Source organism: Poecilia formosa, unplaced genomic scaffold (assembly GCF_000485575.1).
Source record: "Poecilia formosa unplaced genomic scaffold, Poecilia_formosa-5.1.2 Scaffold4, whole genome shotgun sequence".
Classification (NCBI taxonomy): Eukaryota; Metazoa; Chordata; class Actinopteri; order Cyprinodontiformes; family Poeciliidae; genus Poecilia; species Poecilia formosa.
In genome coordinates, this window is record NW_006799943.1 from 2428641 (window position 1) to 2445966 (window position 17326).

General features: G+C 40.1%; 1 protein-coding gene across 1 annotated transcript; it reads left to right on the forward strand.

The window, feature by feature from the left end:
• Window positions 1-851: 851 nt before the first annotated feature.
• lrrc3ca (leucine rich repeat containing 3Ca) lies at window positions 852-6660 on the forward strand. The gene is made up of 2 exons (XM_007559705.2): window positions 852-1586; window positions 5344-6660. The coding sequence occupies exon 2, from the start codon at window positions 5426-5428 to the stop codon at window positions 6218-6220; it is 795 nt and encodes a 264-aa protein (XP_007559767.1). The 5' UTR covers window positions 852-1586; window positions 5344-5425; the 3' UTR covers window positions 6221-6660.
• The last annotated feature ends 10666 nt before the right edge of the window (window positions 6661-17326 follow it).

Sequence of the window (17326 nt, forward strand, 5' to 3'; positions counted from 1 at the left end):
AGTTGGTAATGTGAGAACTGGGAGAAGACAGAGGAGCTCGATTTTTTCCACAGATTATCTGTCTTTTTCTTTATACATATTGATAATTTTAATAAATATGTACAAAACATCTATTTTTTTTTAATGAAAGTTACAGACCGCAGCTTTAATCCAACATTTCTGAATTAAAAATGTTGGTAAAAATAATAGTCTGATGTAACATTGTATTTTTACAATGCTGTGTTTTGTGTAAGTAAGCAGAAAAGTATCATAATTAACAGAAATAAAACATCAGTCTGTGTGAAATTATCTTGTTTCACTTGGTGGATGGAGTCACTAAAATTAAAAAACCTTTTAAATAATATTGTCATTTGCTGAACATGGCTGTATAGAAAACATCACAAAGCACACACCTGCTGAGAGACAGCAGTGACTTCACTGTCTTCAACTGTCTTCCAAAATCAAATGCAACAAAAAAAGAGCTAAAAAAAAAAAAGCAGTGAATAAAGGAGTGTGTTAGTTTGGTCAAAACAATCCTGTGGGCCTACAGTACTGCCTCATACATTTTATTAAGACATTTCAAATTGTCGAAAGGGGCATATTATATCTCACTTAAAGAGCAACGAAATATGATTTTAAGTGCATCCCACAAAGAAAGAAAAAGAAGTTAATCATAAAAAAAACTCTGACAGCACCAGGGCGAGCCTGGTTGGAGTATCCCACTTTATTGATTTTAATTCCTTTAATACCTTGGGCCTCGCTGCTTGGCTGACTCTCTCTCTCTCTCTCTCTCTCTCTCTCACATGGCTGTTTTTATAGTGAATTTGATTTGGGCTTCCTTATCGGCTCGCAGCAGGCAGGAAAAAAGCGGCCGAGGATCCCCAGACCTGGCAGCCAGGCTGGCATGTTTGAAACAAGAAGCTTTCAGATCAAACATGATTAGTGTAGGCTGCTAGCATCGCATGAGATCATTTCTGCGTGTTTTGTGTGTGTGTGTGTGTGTGTGTGAGAGTGAGTGTGTGTGGGAGGGGCCGCTCACTTAGTGGCACCTGATGCTCGACGCACATCAGGCCCACTTCAGCCCCGGCAATCAGCACACCGCATGCGAGTGAACGCGTTCAGCTGGACTATCACAAAAAGGCTATTTACATGAATTTGCTCTGCGTGCATTCAGCTGCAGCTGCAGAGGAGCCAGCCCTTCAGTGCGCGCGCTCACTCCGAGTCGCACCGTGCGTCCCGCGCGCTTCACTCTCTCTGCAGTCACCGGGAAGGGGGAACAAACGTGGGGGCGGGGGGTTTATGTGTACTTTTTTTTTAAGAATCCATGAGACCGAATAACCCCCGCGGGGTCAGTTCACGTTGCCCGGGTTTTTTGGTTGCGTGGAAACATAAACGACAACAACAACAAAAAAGAAGAAGAAGGTTTTCGGTCAGTAGAGAGGAGCCGCGCAGTTCAGGAGCCGTTTCCAGAGGCGCGTCCGCGGTTTCCCGCAGCGGATCGGGCGCAGAGGGTTAGCGGAGCAGCCTTGTTGGCCGATCATCGGGGGAGCCGCTCCATCCACCCAGAGACGCGCCATGGAGAGGAGAGCAGAAACGGGAGCAGCGACGTGAGTGCGCGCGATGCCAATCATTACGCGTAAAGGTGTCACTGTAGAGTGTGTTCAACATGAGTTCATGCCCCAAAAAAGAAGAAACTAATATTAAACTGAACTTAATTTATTTTTATATTTTGAGTACATTTTCTATTTTCTTTTTTATTTGACCAAGTATTTACACGTTATTGATTTTTTTTTGTAAGTCTTCTAATACCTTCACTATATTGACGGCATCATTGCTTTTTATTAGTCTATCCAAAGCTCATTATTTAAAAGAACTAAAAACACTGTTTTCAAGCGCTGTATAAATTTGAGGTATTACTATTATTATTATTAAAGAGTCTCTTTACTGCTTGTAGATTCGTGAAGTCCAAAAGGTTGTTTTAGCAGTTCTATGCAAAGCCTGTCATCATCATTAATCAGCTAAGGAACATAAATTCAGGTTGTATAACTTCAAAAGTAGATATTTTTTTCTTTTCATGTTCTTCCCCCATTTTTTCTAATTGCTTTTTATCCAATTCTGAACCAAGCAGTGAATGGATTCCATTAAAATGTCTGATCCATACAGTAAAACTGACCGCTTTGATAAATATTTGCTGCATTTCATTTGCTTTGATGGTTGGGTTTGAGTCCCCCATAATGGCTCCCTTATGCAGCCGGTGGCTTTTTACAGAGCGGCCCTGACAGCGGGGAATTTATGAAGTGAGTCTGACCAGTGGCTGCTGCGACAGCGCCGGATTTATTCCCAGAGCGTTGCATTTCCTGCGTATATTAAAAGCGGCATAAATAACAATGATGGCAAAAGTCCATCAATTCTAGGGCAACACCAGCAGAGCCTCCATCTGACTTATTGTGTTTGCTGTCCCATCCTTACACTCCGTCTTGATCTCATCCAGAAGCAACTTGCCTCCATTTTCAAGCACTTAACTCTTCCTCCTGCCAAACATTTGCCCCTTTCCTCCATATCTCATTAGTGTCTTGCAATGTCCTCTGTGTTGTCACTGTAATCTTACCCCTCGCCTTAAATCCCTTTGATATTATTCTTTCTCCCGCAAGCCAGAGCTCCTCATGTGTCCAATTTCACTTCTTGTTCACATGTTTTCACCTCCTTCTCCTCCTCTTCCTCCTACTCCTCCTTCATCAGTAGCCCTCTTCTGCTCCCCAATTATCTCTTGCTGAAATACCAGCCTGGCAAACAGGAAGGGAAAAATGCACCCTTTTGCAAAGGCCTGTCAAATGTACTTTGTACTTGCATGCTGTTGTATTTTTTTTCTCCATGCGGTTAAACATTTGAAAGTGTCTTATGTTGGGCTTGAGGAAGATGCAGGGATACAGTGCTGTAAAAAATAGCTGCTTTATGCACTGCAAACACAAACACCAGTGTTATTAATAAGGATTTTATGGGATAGACCAAGATAAAGTAGTGCATAATTTGCATATTTATTTTCCTTGTTAACTTTACTGCTATAGACAAAGAACAGATAAAAAAAATCTAATTTAAATGAGCTAACATTTAGGATTCTCTGTGCTTTTAAATCACTGACAGCACATCAGTTTTTTTTTTATTTGTTTGTTTGAAGTTGTAATTTTCTCTGGCAGGTTGAGATTTCGGTCGAAGATTGCAAGACCAACATGTCACATACTGATGAATTATTACAGATCATAAAAGTGTCTAACTGATCTCTCTCGACAGTGCTCTGAATCTAGTTTAGAAGGCAACTTTTCTATTCTGGGGATGTAGACCAAGCACAAGTGGGGTTCTTCCTGCGCGGGCTTTTAGGTTAAGACGCAAAAAGAGCACACTTGTGGGGCTTTCTGTACCTAGTTTAAATTTAGATTCCTCATCTGTTGGTAACCAATGAGAAACTATCTGCTGATTGCAGAGATTCCCTTTGAGATGTTTAACTTGCACCGATTGAAGCTGCAGATTAAGCTACATTTGAACTGAAAATCCAACATAAAGATGCCATGTGTGGACAGGCAGAGAAGAAGAAATTTGGGGTGTTTTCACACCTGATAGTCTAATAGGCTTGGGTCCATTGGGGAGCAAATCAAAATTGCAACATTTGTTACATTTTCAGTTGGTGTGGTTCTCTTTCACACTGCACTGTGTGAAACCAAACTCTTTGGAAAACCTGCCCCCTTTGCCCCCTTGCCTGTGGTGACACTGCACCAAGGACCACTGAAAGAAACAAAATGAAAACCTCTGAAGAAGACACAGAGTGCAACTTCTTTCTTCACAAAATGTAAACAAAAATGGAATGGTATCAGATTTTAGTGGTTGTAGGATTTCTCTTGTCTACAAGTCATTTCTCTTGCTATAGCTAGACCCTAGCATTTGTTTTAGTAGTATTTACCCAGACTGCCCTGGACTATAGTTCACTTATTGCTTATTGAGTGGTCTCCAGTCTGCGTGGCGTTCACGTACGCATTTGAACCGCACCAAGAGTTCACTTCAACTGAACAGAGACCTCGGGTTTTCAGACGGACCACAGTTCATTTTTTTGGTCTGCATCAAAGTTTGATTCACATCTATCCGAACGGACCAACATTTATAGGCAAGCAAACAAGAATTCCTTTTGTTTAACTGTGAACTAATCTATTTTAATCTATTTTATAATATCTTAAAGTCGGTCCAAGACAAAATGTGAAAAAAGGGTATTGATACTTTTGCAAGGAAAAGTGAAATTCCATTGCCTCTTTGGATCAAAACATTTTTCCTGCTTTCCAAACAAAGATACGACTGCTTAGCTGTTTTTCCAGAAATCACACAGAAGCAGCACTGTCCTCAACCCACCCGTGTCATGTGATACTTCAAGGTACATAGAGGTCCATTTCATTTTGTTATCTCGGTAAGCAGATCTTACCCAGTCTCTTGGCATTTAGAAGAAATTAACAAGCGTGATTGAATTACGTTTTGTTTTTTTGTTTTTTTTCCATTTTGTCCGAGCACAAAGACGGGGCATCACACTGTCAGGTCTGTTGGCCTAGTTGCTGTTTACGATGTTAGCATTTACCTCAACAAAAGGATTGCATGGCCAACGGTGATGCTACACTCACTGAGAGACTTTTCTTTAGGAGGATTAGTAACAGGATAGGCGGTAGTCCTGATCAGCTATTAATGAAGTGTGTTAGGGTGGGTAGAGCCTGCTATTTTCAATAGCCGAGGTACAGAAAATAAACTGTAATTTAGAGGACAGATGGACAAGCTTTGTGTTACTTGCACTTCTGAGCAACTGCGCCTTTTAGTGACTCACTCAAACGATCCAAAGAAGAACATTTTAGCAATAAGCAGAGTGGTAAACTGTTAACTCTGAAAATGCAGCCAGATTTAGATCAGGTTCAGCTTGTAACATTTTGTTTCACATGATGTCGGATCAGTATGTTAATGCAAGGGTCTGGGGACTGAAATAGCCTCGCGCTGCAGGTTTGTCAATTATAAAAGAGGCAGAGCGACACCAAGCACTTTTTTGTGCTTGTTTATTGTACAGAGTTAAAGCCTGTGTTTGATCCTGGTGTTTTTTTCTTCATTTTTAGATGTTTAACAAAGTAGAGCTCTTTTTCTGACCACCTCCATGTTAAATTGAGCTTGCAGCTTTCCTGCTGCCTCCACACTGCAATTAGATAAAAGGCTGTACCCCCAATAGAAAACACTCTGTTTGAAGAATGGTGCTAATCACTTGCATTTTATATTTTTCCATTTTTTGTTGTTCAAAACGTAGTCCTCTTTCTCTCCTCTTCTGACTATGTGTTGCTTTTCCCGCTGTAGGTTCGTCAGAACCAGGCGAGGTTGATGTGGACTTCCACCCCGAACTCCTGCGGTCTTCCCTGGAGCATGCCCGTAGCCCACCATGCACCTGGCTGCAGTCTGGCTGCTGCGTTACTCGGTGGTCATGTGTTTGCTGTTGCACAGCTTGGTCTTGATGGCCTTCTGCTTCCATCATGCTGCCACCACTTGCTCCAAGAGGTGCTACTGCTCTGAGACGGAGAATGGAGGCAAGACGATGCGTTGCAGCAATCTGCAGCTCACGGAGATCCCAGAGGACATCCCCAACGACACGCGACGCGTCTACCTTGACTTCAATCTTCTATCCGCAGTTCCAACAAACGCATTTACTGGTTTGACCCACTTAGTAGAACTGGACCTGTCGCACAACGAGATAAGCCAGCTGGAGCCCGGAGCATTCAGAGGACTCGGCTCCTCCCTGCAGTTCCTGGATCTGTCTTCAAACAAGTTGGTGAACTTTAACGCTGACGCCTTTGAGGGCCTTCGAGCTCGCGCCAACCTGACGAACAACCCGTGGCTTTGCGACTGCAATCTGCAGATGGCATTGCCCCGTGTGGACCTGGAGCCAGCCTCGCTGACGGGTATAGTGTGCCAGACGTCTGATCCAGAGAAAATAGGAGTTCAAGGACTTGCGTTCCTGTTGGAACCAGATATAGACCTGTGTGTGGTGATGAAGAGGACTACAGATGTAGCTATGCTGGTTGTTATGTTTGGGTGGTTCACCATGGTCATTTCCTACCTGGTCTACTACGTCCGTGCAAATCAGGAGGATGCCCGCAGACACTTGGAGTATCTCAAATCGTTGCCCAGCAGGCAGGGCAAGTCAGAGGACTCCTCCACCATCAGCACTGTGGTGTAGTCACAAACAGAACCTAAAATCCTATATCACCACAAGCAGGTGTGGCATGTATCTAGACAGTATTTGGGAATCTCAAGGATTTTCTTGCTGTTGAAGAGAGGAAATAAAACATTTTCATACACAGAAAGACTGAGATGGATGTAATGTAGTCCGGATAAATAATTAATCTTTCTGGAGGCCATTAGAACTTTTTGTTGGCTGAGTTGATGGCCTTGCCTGTGCACTAAGCAAGTAAAAGCAGTGAACTCCAGATATGGGATACAAATGGGTTTTATCCAGTGGTGCATGTATCTCAATGCTCCTCTACAGTGGTCAAGACGCAGTTAGCAATATCAATGGTCTGACAGTGCTATTATCACGCTCTGCGTAATATGTTTCTCAGCAGAATCCTAATATTATAGACCCATCTAATACAAGTAAAAATGGCATTTTCAAGTTAATATGTTCTGTGAGTTTGTCTTATTGAAAACAACAAAGACACACTGCTTCAGAGTAGTTAATCAAATGTTTGGAACTTTAACACATTTTGCAGGTGTTACAGCAGCAAACATTGGTGTGTGTTCTTAGCTCAACACAAGGTAAAGCATAACTGAAATGAACATGAAATATGTGTTTTGTGTGGTGCACATTAACCACAATGACAACTGCCTTTCTACGCAATTCCACTTGATTTTCATCTCCCTTCACTGCACCATCTGAAATTTCTCCGACTTCATTTCTCTAGTTGATTTTCAACCGGGCCAGTCAGCTAAAAGGAGGAGTTGTGAACAATGGCGTTTTAAAATTGTAGTCTGCCTAAATAGGGTTGTAGTTTGGCAATGGCAATGGAGCTGAGAATGTGAACAAAGACATTCAGTCCGCGTTGACCATGCTTCCAAATATTGAGCAATTTAAATTGGAGCAAGAGGAATGTTTAAGACATTTTATTGCTGGCAAAGATATTGTATAGCTCAGCACTTCTCTCTTGGCATCCTTGGGGGATGGTAGTTTACAATGCACATAATTTCCAGTAACTTTCAAAGCTTACTGGAAATGCGTCATGTCCAAACGTTAGTCTTTTGGATAAAATCAGGTCAAACTTAAGAGAGTCCACACCTCCAGGAAGCAGTCATTTCACAATAGCTGAAGGTCCAGACCCTTTGGACAAAGCAAGGAGTAGAATAAGGGGTGGACTGTACCAGGGTAGGTGTACATATGTATTTAACTCATTTCCTGCAGTAAATCTAAGTTCTAAAATGATATCCCAAGCTTTGTACATTTTTAATCCATCATCTGAAATGGACTGTGATGGACTGGCGACCTGCCTGAGGTGTACCCCGCCTCTCGCCCATTGACTGCTGGAAATAGGCACCAGTACCTTCCCGACCTTACTAGGGATGAGGGTGTAGGATGGATGGATGGATGGATGGATGGATGGATGGTTGGATGGATGGATGGATGGATGGATGGATCTGAAATGGAAAGATAATGACACAACTGCTAATTGAACAAGACATAGCAAACTACATGAATTGACAAGAAGTAGCTAACAGCCCAACAGTAACTCTAGAAGCTGCAGACATTCACAGCTGAAGAAGAAGAATCTGTTTAATGGGACAAGAAGTTTTCAGTTTTACATATCTGACCTTTGTAGAAGAATAGCATTAAGAAAGCCATTGCTAAAAGGTCTCATTTCCAGCTTGCCACCATGGGTGGGTGCCTGGAAAGCTGCAGGCAAAGAAGGTGCTCTCGTTGGATGTGACCAACACTTAACTACATCCATAACTCTGTGTGTGAGGGCGGGGGGAGAGGGGAATGTTCACCCTGAATACACCATCCCCATTGTCAGACATAATGGTGGCAGCATCATGTGGCAATTCTTTTCAGACATGCCACATGATGCGTAGACCCCCTCATTACTGAAGGAGGCTACAAGGGAAGATGGCTGCAGTTAAGTACAGGACAATCCAGGAGGAAAGATTTTGAGGCAGCAAAAGACTTGAGACTGGAGCGAAAGTTCACCTTCCTACAGGGAAACAACCCTAAATATTCAATCATAATGGAATAGTTTAGATCCAAGTGTATTCATCTGTTAGAATGGCTCTATCAGAGCATAGATGTAAATCCAACTAAGAATCTACAGGAAGGATAGTCAGATCAGATAATCTACCCGATCTGACTGAGCTTTAGCTATTTTGCCTAACAAAAGAAAAATCAGTTTCTAGATGAGTTTAGGGAGATAAACCCCAAATGACTAGCAGGTATAAAAAATGGCTCTGATTGACTTAGTGAGGCTAATGACAAATGCAAACCACACTTTTCTGATTTTTATGTATGAAAACATGTTAAAACTGTCCTCCTTCCACTTCACAGTTATGCAGTACTTTGTGTTGGTCAATCAGTTAAAATTCCTATGCAAGTATGGAAGTTTGTGATTGCAATGTGGAGAAGCACGAAAAGGTTTAGGGCTAAAAATACTTTTTCTAGGCAGTCAATTTTAATTATATAAAAATCAGCTACTGTGATTTACATTTAATTCTTTATTTATACCAGTTGGATGTGGTAAAAAAAATGCTTCAGACATCCCACTTTATTATCAAGATGTCAAAGAAGATTGGTCTGACAAGTAAATATTTAAATGGTGCAAGAAATGTGAGAACAGCAATCTAAACAAGGACAGTTTTTATACTGAGGTTTGAAAATGACTGTCACTCGGAGTAATTACAGGAACATGAAGGACTCGCTAATGACCATCTTATTTGGATCTGTGATTCCAATTTGGGGGGTTCAGACTTCACTATGTCAGACAGTGGAGGCTGAAATAAAAATTCTAAATTATTGCAATGTGCATTATTTTTGGCACTCTTAAATGATGAGAGAAAATGTAATTACTATAATTTTTTAGGTTGTTTCTGTTCTCAGTATGTCTTTGTCACATGTATTTTCTACGTCATGCAGGGACTTTGCAGGTTTGTTATTTTGTGGTTGTAAAACTGGAAGCTTTTGGTCCTCTTAACTAGATTACCTCAGTTGCTGTTTTCTTTCCATCTAACATCCTTATTAAGCAGCCAGGGTGTCTCTATGAATTATCTATAATGAAGTCACTCCCATGTGCTTTATAAATAACATTTAAGAGGTCATGGCCGGTCAGTCCATTAAAGGAGGCAGCAGGGAAGCGAACTTTCCATTTCGCCGGAGCGTATGGCAAAGAGCAACACGCACAAATGCATTTAAGCTCCTACTGATGAAACCGTCAATACCAGACCAAGACTGCAAAAACAGGGAAATGCATTTGAATGGGAAGCATAATTGAATCCATTATTGCCCGAACCCCGAGATGTACTCATCGGCTCTTCCTCCAGCGGAAAACAGCCTGATGTGGTGCTGAATAATGAAATCCAATGTCCAAGATGTGGGAAAGGGTTTGTCAACAAGGGTTTTCCTTGTGTTTGACACACTAATGCCTCCAGAGCAGAGCGAGACCAATAAGTTATTCATGAATATTTGTACATTCACATAAGACTTGTGTAGAAAGGCCGGGACTGTACCCATCATCTTCTGTGACCTACTTGTTGGGAGAAATGAAAGGATAATGCCACAGGGGATCAGTGCCTCTCTGCTGTCTGACTTACATTCTTTGGGTGAAGCACTTTCCAAATGCCCTTGAGCTGCTGGGGAGTTTCTTGAGGAGTCATTTTAGCCTCTCGCTTTGGTTCTTTAATGTTCATTACCAGCGCAGGACGTCATGTAGTTGTGTAAATGCGGTACCACTTCAAAATCTTTTCACTGGAAATATGGATATACTTTAGATTTCTAGTGATTTTATGGCATTCAGTGACATCTGAAGTAAGTTAATGTAGGAGTCAAGTTAACAGAGATGGAAATGTGAAACAAGAGTCTCACATAGGAGTTGGGGATAATACATTGGTCTATTGAAGGAGCGAGGAGGAGGAAGTTCAAACCATTTCTTCTGTCAATCACAATGGTCAGGGTGTTCACTGCATCAACTATAGAAAGAAACATTGTATTTGTAAGATAAGACAAAGATATTCCTTTATTTAACCCAATGAGGAAAAATGAAAAGTACTACAGCAGCACAAATACAAGTAAATTAGAAAATATCTCAATAAAATTTAAATTAAGCAGGAAATTTGTTCGATATTCTAAAACATTCAAGCGTGACAAAACAGCAAAAAGAACCCTTTAAAGAAGGGATGCCAAACTCATTTTCATTTCAGGCCACATCAAGATCATGAACGTCCTCAAAGGGCTGTTTATGGCAGAATATATGAATAAGCTATTAAAATATTATACCTTTCGATGTATTCAGTGAGTAATTCTTAAAATTGAATAGCATTGGACATATTTTCCCATTTATGTCATTTGGCGCTACAGAAATAAAAATAGATTTGATTTGACTGATAAAATAATATTTGCACAGTTTTGAGTCTTCAGGGCCACATAGATAGTTATGGCGGGCCGGATTTGGCCTGTTGACCTTGAGTTTGACACATGTGCTTTAGGGGGTGAAATACTTCCTCACCAGATAGTTGCTTTTTGGTTAGTTTTAAGAAATGATTAATTGAAATAATCATTTTCATAAAATTTAATGTTGCTATGGTGACAAGTCCCATTTAAAACATGGATGACAAAAACTGAAATGTGCATCACTTTTAGTGCCCTCATGAAATCATTACAGTAAAAAGAAACTAGAGGAAAGACTAATTACAACGCCTAGTTAGTGTTTCTTATGATTAATTGAGGACTTTTTTTCCAAATATGATGGGAACATCAATACTGAGTTGGTGGCAAAATGGGCCACTGGCTCCTTCCAACAATAAAAAACTGAAGGTGTTTTAGTAAAGCAAAGTTACACTCTGAGAGAGAAGTGGAGTCCTTAACAGCAACATATTAACTTATGCCTTAAGAACCTTATAGGAACAACTTGCAGTTATTGAGCTGTGTTTCCATTGATCATATAATAGTGCAAAATGGAATTCCGAAAATAAATATGCTTAATGGAAACATGTTAATTTAAAAAAGAAAAAAGAAAAAAAAACTCCTTACATTTTCAATGAAAAACATTTCCGCTCGGATAAGGTAATTTTTAAATTGTATCAAAATTATTTTATTTCGCAGAACCACAAAACACATTTTTGGCATCCCACCAGTCATGTGATCAACAACCGGATGTTACTACTGACGGAAAAGACAAAGAAGTAACAAAACAGGATGATGGCGTGGCATGTTATTTTTAGTGACTTATCATGTGAACAAACTTATTCAGGTGTAACCTTAATTGCATTTCTTATTTAATGGAAACACTGTAATTGCAAAATTTAGTATTTCTGACATTGACAAAGTGTTGTGCATATTTGTCATGGAATCGCAGCTGGTTTTGGACTGTGGGGGGGAGGGGGGGGGTACCCAAAGAGAACCTACACATGTACAGAGAGACACTTGCAGATAATTATTAATTGATATGCTGGCTGTTTTTTCTTTTACTATGCCATATGTTTTCTCACCCACGCCCCATTTAATCAGCTCATATGTTCTGATTTGTGGAGTTCGCTGTGCAGAAAATGATATTGATCTCAAGGAAGTCCTGGAGCAGTCTCCCGTGACGAGCAGGAGGCTCAACAGTACTAAAAAATAGATGGTAAGCCTCTCTCCCTGACATTTCCTGCCACACACACACCAACACACACGCACGAGCACGGCTTTGCTCTGCTAACACACTCTGGCGGTGGTTTTGAAAGCAGCCGCTCCTAAAGGAAAGCCACTCGCCACAAGAACGGACAAACTGAAAACTATTAGCAGACGTGCGTGTCAGTATTTCTCCCGGCCGATTCGAGTGTGTTCTCTCTTTTGTTCGGCCGTATGTACGACAGGTGTGTTTGCATGGCGGGAGCGAGGGTGGAGGTAACCCGACGCCTGTGTTCTCCGACACACACATCAATGTTGCTGAGGTTAATTTAAATTTCAAGGCAGCTCGGCTTGCCCCATCTGCAACCTGGGACACGTTACACTGGTGTGAGCATTACAACTGCTGGGTAATGGGACACAAAGTGGGGGATAAGGTGACTCATCCAATCCCACAGAGCGCAGGCCGCCTCGGAGTTCAGTTGCAGCTGAAGTGCTTTCAGGGTTTGAGATCTGTTGAGCCAAGGATCCGATGGGCCGCCTGAGAAACGACATCTTTTAGAGAACAATTGAAGCGATAAAAGATTAAATTAACAACAACAACAAAAAAACTAAAGATTGGAACATTTAATTCCCTTGTTAATAAACGAAGAATAAAGCATCCACCTGCTTTGGGTGAGTTCTGTCACCAGTTATGTTAGAGCAGAGGTTCCCAAACTGTGGGGCGCGCCCCCTAGGGGGGGCGCCGTGTCATTGCAGGGGGGGCGCGGGAATCCGTCTGGATGAAAAAACAAAACAAAACAAAAAACAAAATATGAACACTGTATGCGCTGGGTTTTTACCTTAGAATGGCCAACTCTCTGTTATTCCTATGTCAATTTGATACAGTAGAGGCTTCCACACTTCCCATATCTGTGTCCTCTGTCATTTTTATCAGCAGTTAAAACTGTTTAATCCGTTGTTAACATGTTGTAACCTGTTTTTCCAAGCCGCCTTCAAACGCAACATGAGCGCTACGACGCTCGCGCAGGGTTTACACTTGTGAAGGAGACCTGCTGCTGCTGTGCGGAGCTACGTAGGTTTGTGTTAGAATCACGGCAGCAAACCAGCAAAACACAAAGAACTTTTCACAGTTTTTCCCTCCAAACTAACCGACTGAGTTGAGTAAAGCTGTTGGATGCAGGTAATGTTAGCTAAAAGATGACTAGCTAATATCAATACAGCACCTTAAGCTTAACAAGTACCTTGTAGGCTACCGATGTTGGTGTCGTATTTTCAGCAATGTACATTCATTTTGCCCCCAAAAAAGTCGATGCCCCCCCCCCTCCCTCACACGTGTTGTTTCAACCAGACAGTCATTTGTAATCCATAGGGGGGGGCGCAGAAAATGTTTGGAAACCACTGGGGGGAGGGCGCAGAAGAAAAAGTCTGGGAACCACTGTGTTAGAGGAACATAAATCATTGCATATGTTCATTTTATGTTTTATAGCAGAGTGAGAGGCTTAAATATGAAATCATTTCTTAAAAATGCACTGAAAAAAGAAAAGTGATCCAACTTTTAAAAAAAGTTGATTTATTACAAGTACTCAAATTAAGTTTATCCAAGTAAACATGTTACATTTATTAACTTGTCATATTAAACAAACTTAAATAAATTAAGTTTGATTAACTTAATTTGACTACATGTAACCAAAATTTAAATAATTGATATAAATAGAATAATTACAAAACAATAAAATTGGGCAAAAATAATAAAAACAAAAAACATTTTTACAAATCAATTTCTTTCAACATTAACAAAAGCTGCAGGTTATGCGTTTGGTTTATTTTTGGCTGTAACAAGTTTTTTTTCTTCATCCAGTGAAGTTACTTTTACTTGATTAAAGTTCCACCAAAAAATCTTAACATGTTTTGAGACAAAATCTCAGATATTCCAAAAAGCTGACATTGTTGAATTTTGAAAATCAAAAATTTATGACATCACAAAATTTCTGACTTTTTTCTAGCAAATTTTCAACTTATCAAAGTCCGAACTTTTCTTGTTTTTTCTAGAAAATTTGTAAGACCAATCTCAAAATTTTTTATTTTTTTGGCGAAAATGAACTCATTTTCTATCTAGAATAGCCCTAATATGCCATCGTAAAATACTGTTCAGCTGGTGTTTATAGTTGCCCCCATTTGCCTGTTTATTTTATACACACTGCACAATGTTTTGCAATAGTCGGGTACAAAGACATGGACTGAAACTAACTAAAAGAGCAGCTAAAGAGCAGCTGAAGTTCAGGAAAAACTTGAAATGTTTCACAGAAAGCATGAAAATGTTATCAAAAGAAACTCTTGCTCCTTTGGAAGTTCTTTGATGTGGTTTAAACATTTGCACAAGACTGTTTGTAAATCCACATTAAGGACAAAAGCCATGTTGTGTAAAAGTCATGCCAAAGTGAGTAGCTACAGAGGTTTTCATGGAAAATGTACGTCTTATCACTATCATGGTGTCTGCTGTGAAATCATTTCCTGAGCAACATCCTTTCATGTCTACACATCCGTCCTGAGGAAGAGCTGTCTGGCTCCGTTTACACAGTTTCCACACATTACCTCCTGACTGGGCCGGCTCCAGTGAAACATCATTTTCCAACGGCGTCAGTGTTGCTTTCACTTCACATGAAATCACATGCTTAGTAACGTCAGTCACAGAGAAAAAAAAAAAAAGTGTCGTAGGATCGATGGTGTCAGGCATCCAGTGTAAACACGAAACTCTCTGGATCTGATCCAAGTATGTCACAGTCGGTGATCTGGTGCTGCCTTGCAAATTTTACGGAACGGAGGCTAAACTCGGAGCAACCTTTATGCAGATTCAGAAAAATGTAATGGGATCCACAGTAAAGAAGCATATCTCACGCTAAGTTGCTCACAGGCCCAATGATTGTGTGTCTGGTTAAAGCTTTTCTAACAAAAAAAATATATATATATATATTTGTTGAAACTGTCACCATGTTGTGACAGTATTATATGAGAAAGATAATCTGTGAAAAAAAATCCAGCTCCTCTGCTTCCTTCCATTATTAACTAGAAACAACCAATCAGAGCCAGGAGGAGGGTCTTAGCGCTGTCAATCATTCCTGTGTATGCCTTAAGGTAACGGTAAGTTGCACATTTAGCAGCACATACATGAGGTAGAACAGCACTAATCCCCTCCTCCTGGCTCAGATTGGTTGTTTTTGATGTGCATTTCTTCAGACAGAAAAAGTAGCTCAGAGAGGAAGTGGAGAAGATTTATCTTTTCACAGGTTATCTGTTAGATTGGTGCAAATCTAGTAAATCATTCATCTGGATAAATTTGAAGTGAAAGAATTCAACCTTCATTCAGTGTTTTGAAAGATTATGATACCGATTATGAGTTTAATTTTTTTCACACACAACATAAGTCTACAGTGGATCTTTTCCACAAGCCTAGTGGCTGAAAGAAACTGACCTCTGACTCATGGATATAGTCCTGGATTATTAATTTAGAGTGCAAGTACCAATTGTGCTTCAAGGACTTTTAAAAGTTGCAACAATTGTGTAATTGGTGACTTTGTTAAAAACTGTTATTTCTCAATCTGGGATTCGCCCCTCTGCTCAAATCCAAGATTGGATTTGTTCCAAATGTTCCTGTTTAAAACGGATCTACAAATCCAAAAAATTGATTCATTTCAAGGCTTTTCACACATCTTCCAACATGGAGTGAATAAATATGTCTGTATCTGTATGCAGGCATAACAATGGCAACAATGTTTTAGCACCTGATTGTGAATTGAAGGCAGAGAAGTTCTCACCTGAATGCTAATGCATCCAACTTATTTCAACACATTAGTGCCTGAACAACGGTGACTGTAGATTAATGACAAGCGCATTCAAAAGGCAGAAAACTGATATTAGATGGCCAATTGTATTCCAAAAACTTTCTTATCGTTGGCTTCCTTTGCAATACAGTATAAAAATAAAGAAAAGAAAAGGAGAAAAACAAAAAGCCACACAATCTGGAGATTTAGGACATCAAAATGTAATAGGGCCTGCTTTGTTTCTGGCAGCTTTACTGACTGGTGAATAGATAAACTGCTTGAAAAGAGAGCCGAGACATGTCCAGCTGTGCTCAGCCTCATAATAAACTCATTGCAATGTTTTAGTATATTCAGAGGCCACAGATGCACTGCACTAAATCCACAAGGAATCATGCAGCAACACATGATGAAATGATCTAAATCTGTGAAACGTTTCTCCAGTCCATGGGTGTCCAGCTCCAGTCCTGCCAGTTATTGATGTCTTTGCTCCAATACTAGAGGTGTAAGATACTGAAAATGATTGTATCAAACCCATAAGAAGTAAATACACAGCCCGTTTCTGTGGAGCTAAATTGGGGCCATAAAGTTTGATCAAAACAAATAAAATTGAAATTGAAAAAAAAAAAAAAAAAAATTCTGTGGAGCTAAATTGGGGCCATAAAGTTTGATCAAAACAAATAAAATTGAAATTGAAAAAAAAAAAAAAAAAGATCTGAAACTGAAAAAAGAAAGAATGACATTATGACTTCCACAATATTGGAAGTGGCCTTAGGAATCCATAGAACCAGATTTAATCGATAATAGACATGTTTTTATTTGCAGTGTCTATCTGTTGTTGTTGTTGTTGTTTTTTTTAACAAACTGTATGGCTCCTATTTAGCTCCATACAACTCACCGATACCAATGTTTTTTATTTAAGATTGCTCTATATAAATAGAACATTTTATAATGTGCTCATCACCTCTCTTCTGCTTCAGATTATCTGCATAGTCTTATGAGATTGGTCAAGCTATTCTCACATAGACCTCTGCAGTGTCTAACAGCAGGGGAGAGCTCCTTGATCCTGGAGTCTACGCGTTACTTCCCCAACCCAGAACTTATCTGCCCCCTATAGCATCAAAGAACAACCCCCTTTCCTTAACAACAGACAAATAGCAAGACCATCTGTGTTGGGCTCCACAGAATCATTGGTGCATAACAATGAGGGATTCACACCTATAGTCCACTCAAGTCTCTCATCTCTGACCAGAACCTATAAAAGGCAAGGTTTTAATAAATTTCTTATTTCTTCTCATCTAGACTCTTGTTAAAGTAATTTCTTCCATGACATTCTGTCATCAAACATCTGATTTTCAGATGTATTGTGTTTTCTTCCTTTTAATTATTTTTGTTCAAACCTCTGGCAGGATTTGAACGAAGTTCATAGGTGTCTGCAAAAATAATTTAATAACATATTAACATGATCTGTGATGAACTGGTGACCTGTCCAGGGTGAACCGCGCTTCTCCCCCGTTGGCCACGGGAGACAGACCCCATCACCCGTCATAACCCCACTAGGGATAAGCATGTTAGAAAATGGATGGCTGGACATTAACATGATTTGTGGGGATTTATCCTAAATAAACCCAGAGCAAATTGAAACAAAATCTTTTTTTGAAGAAGA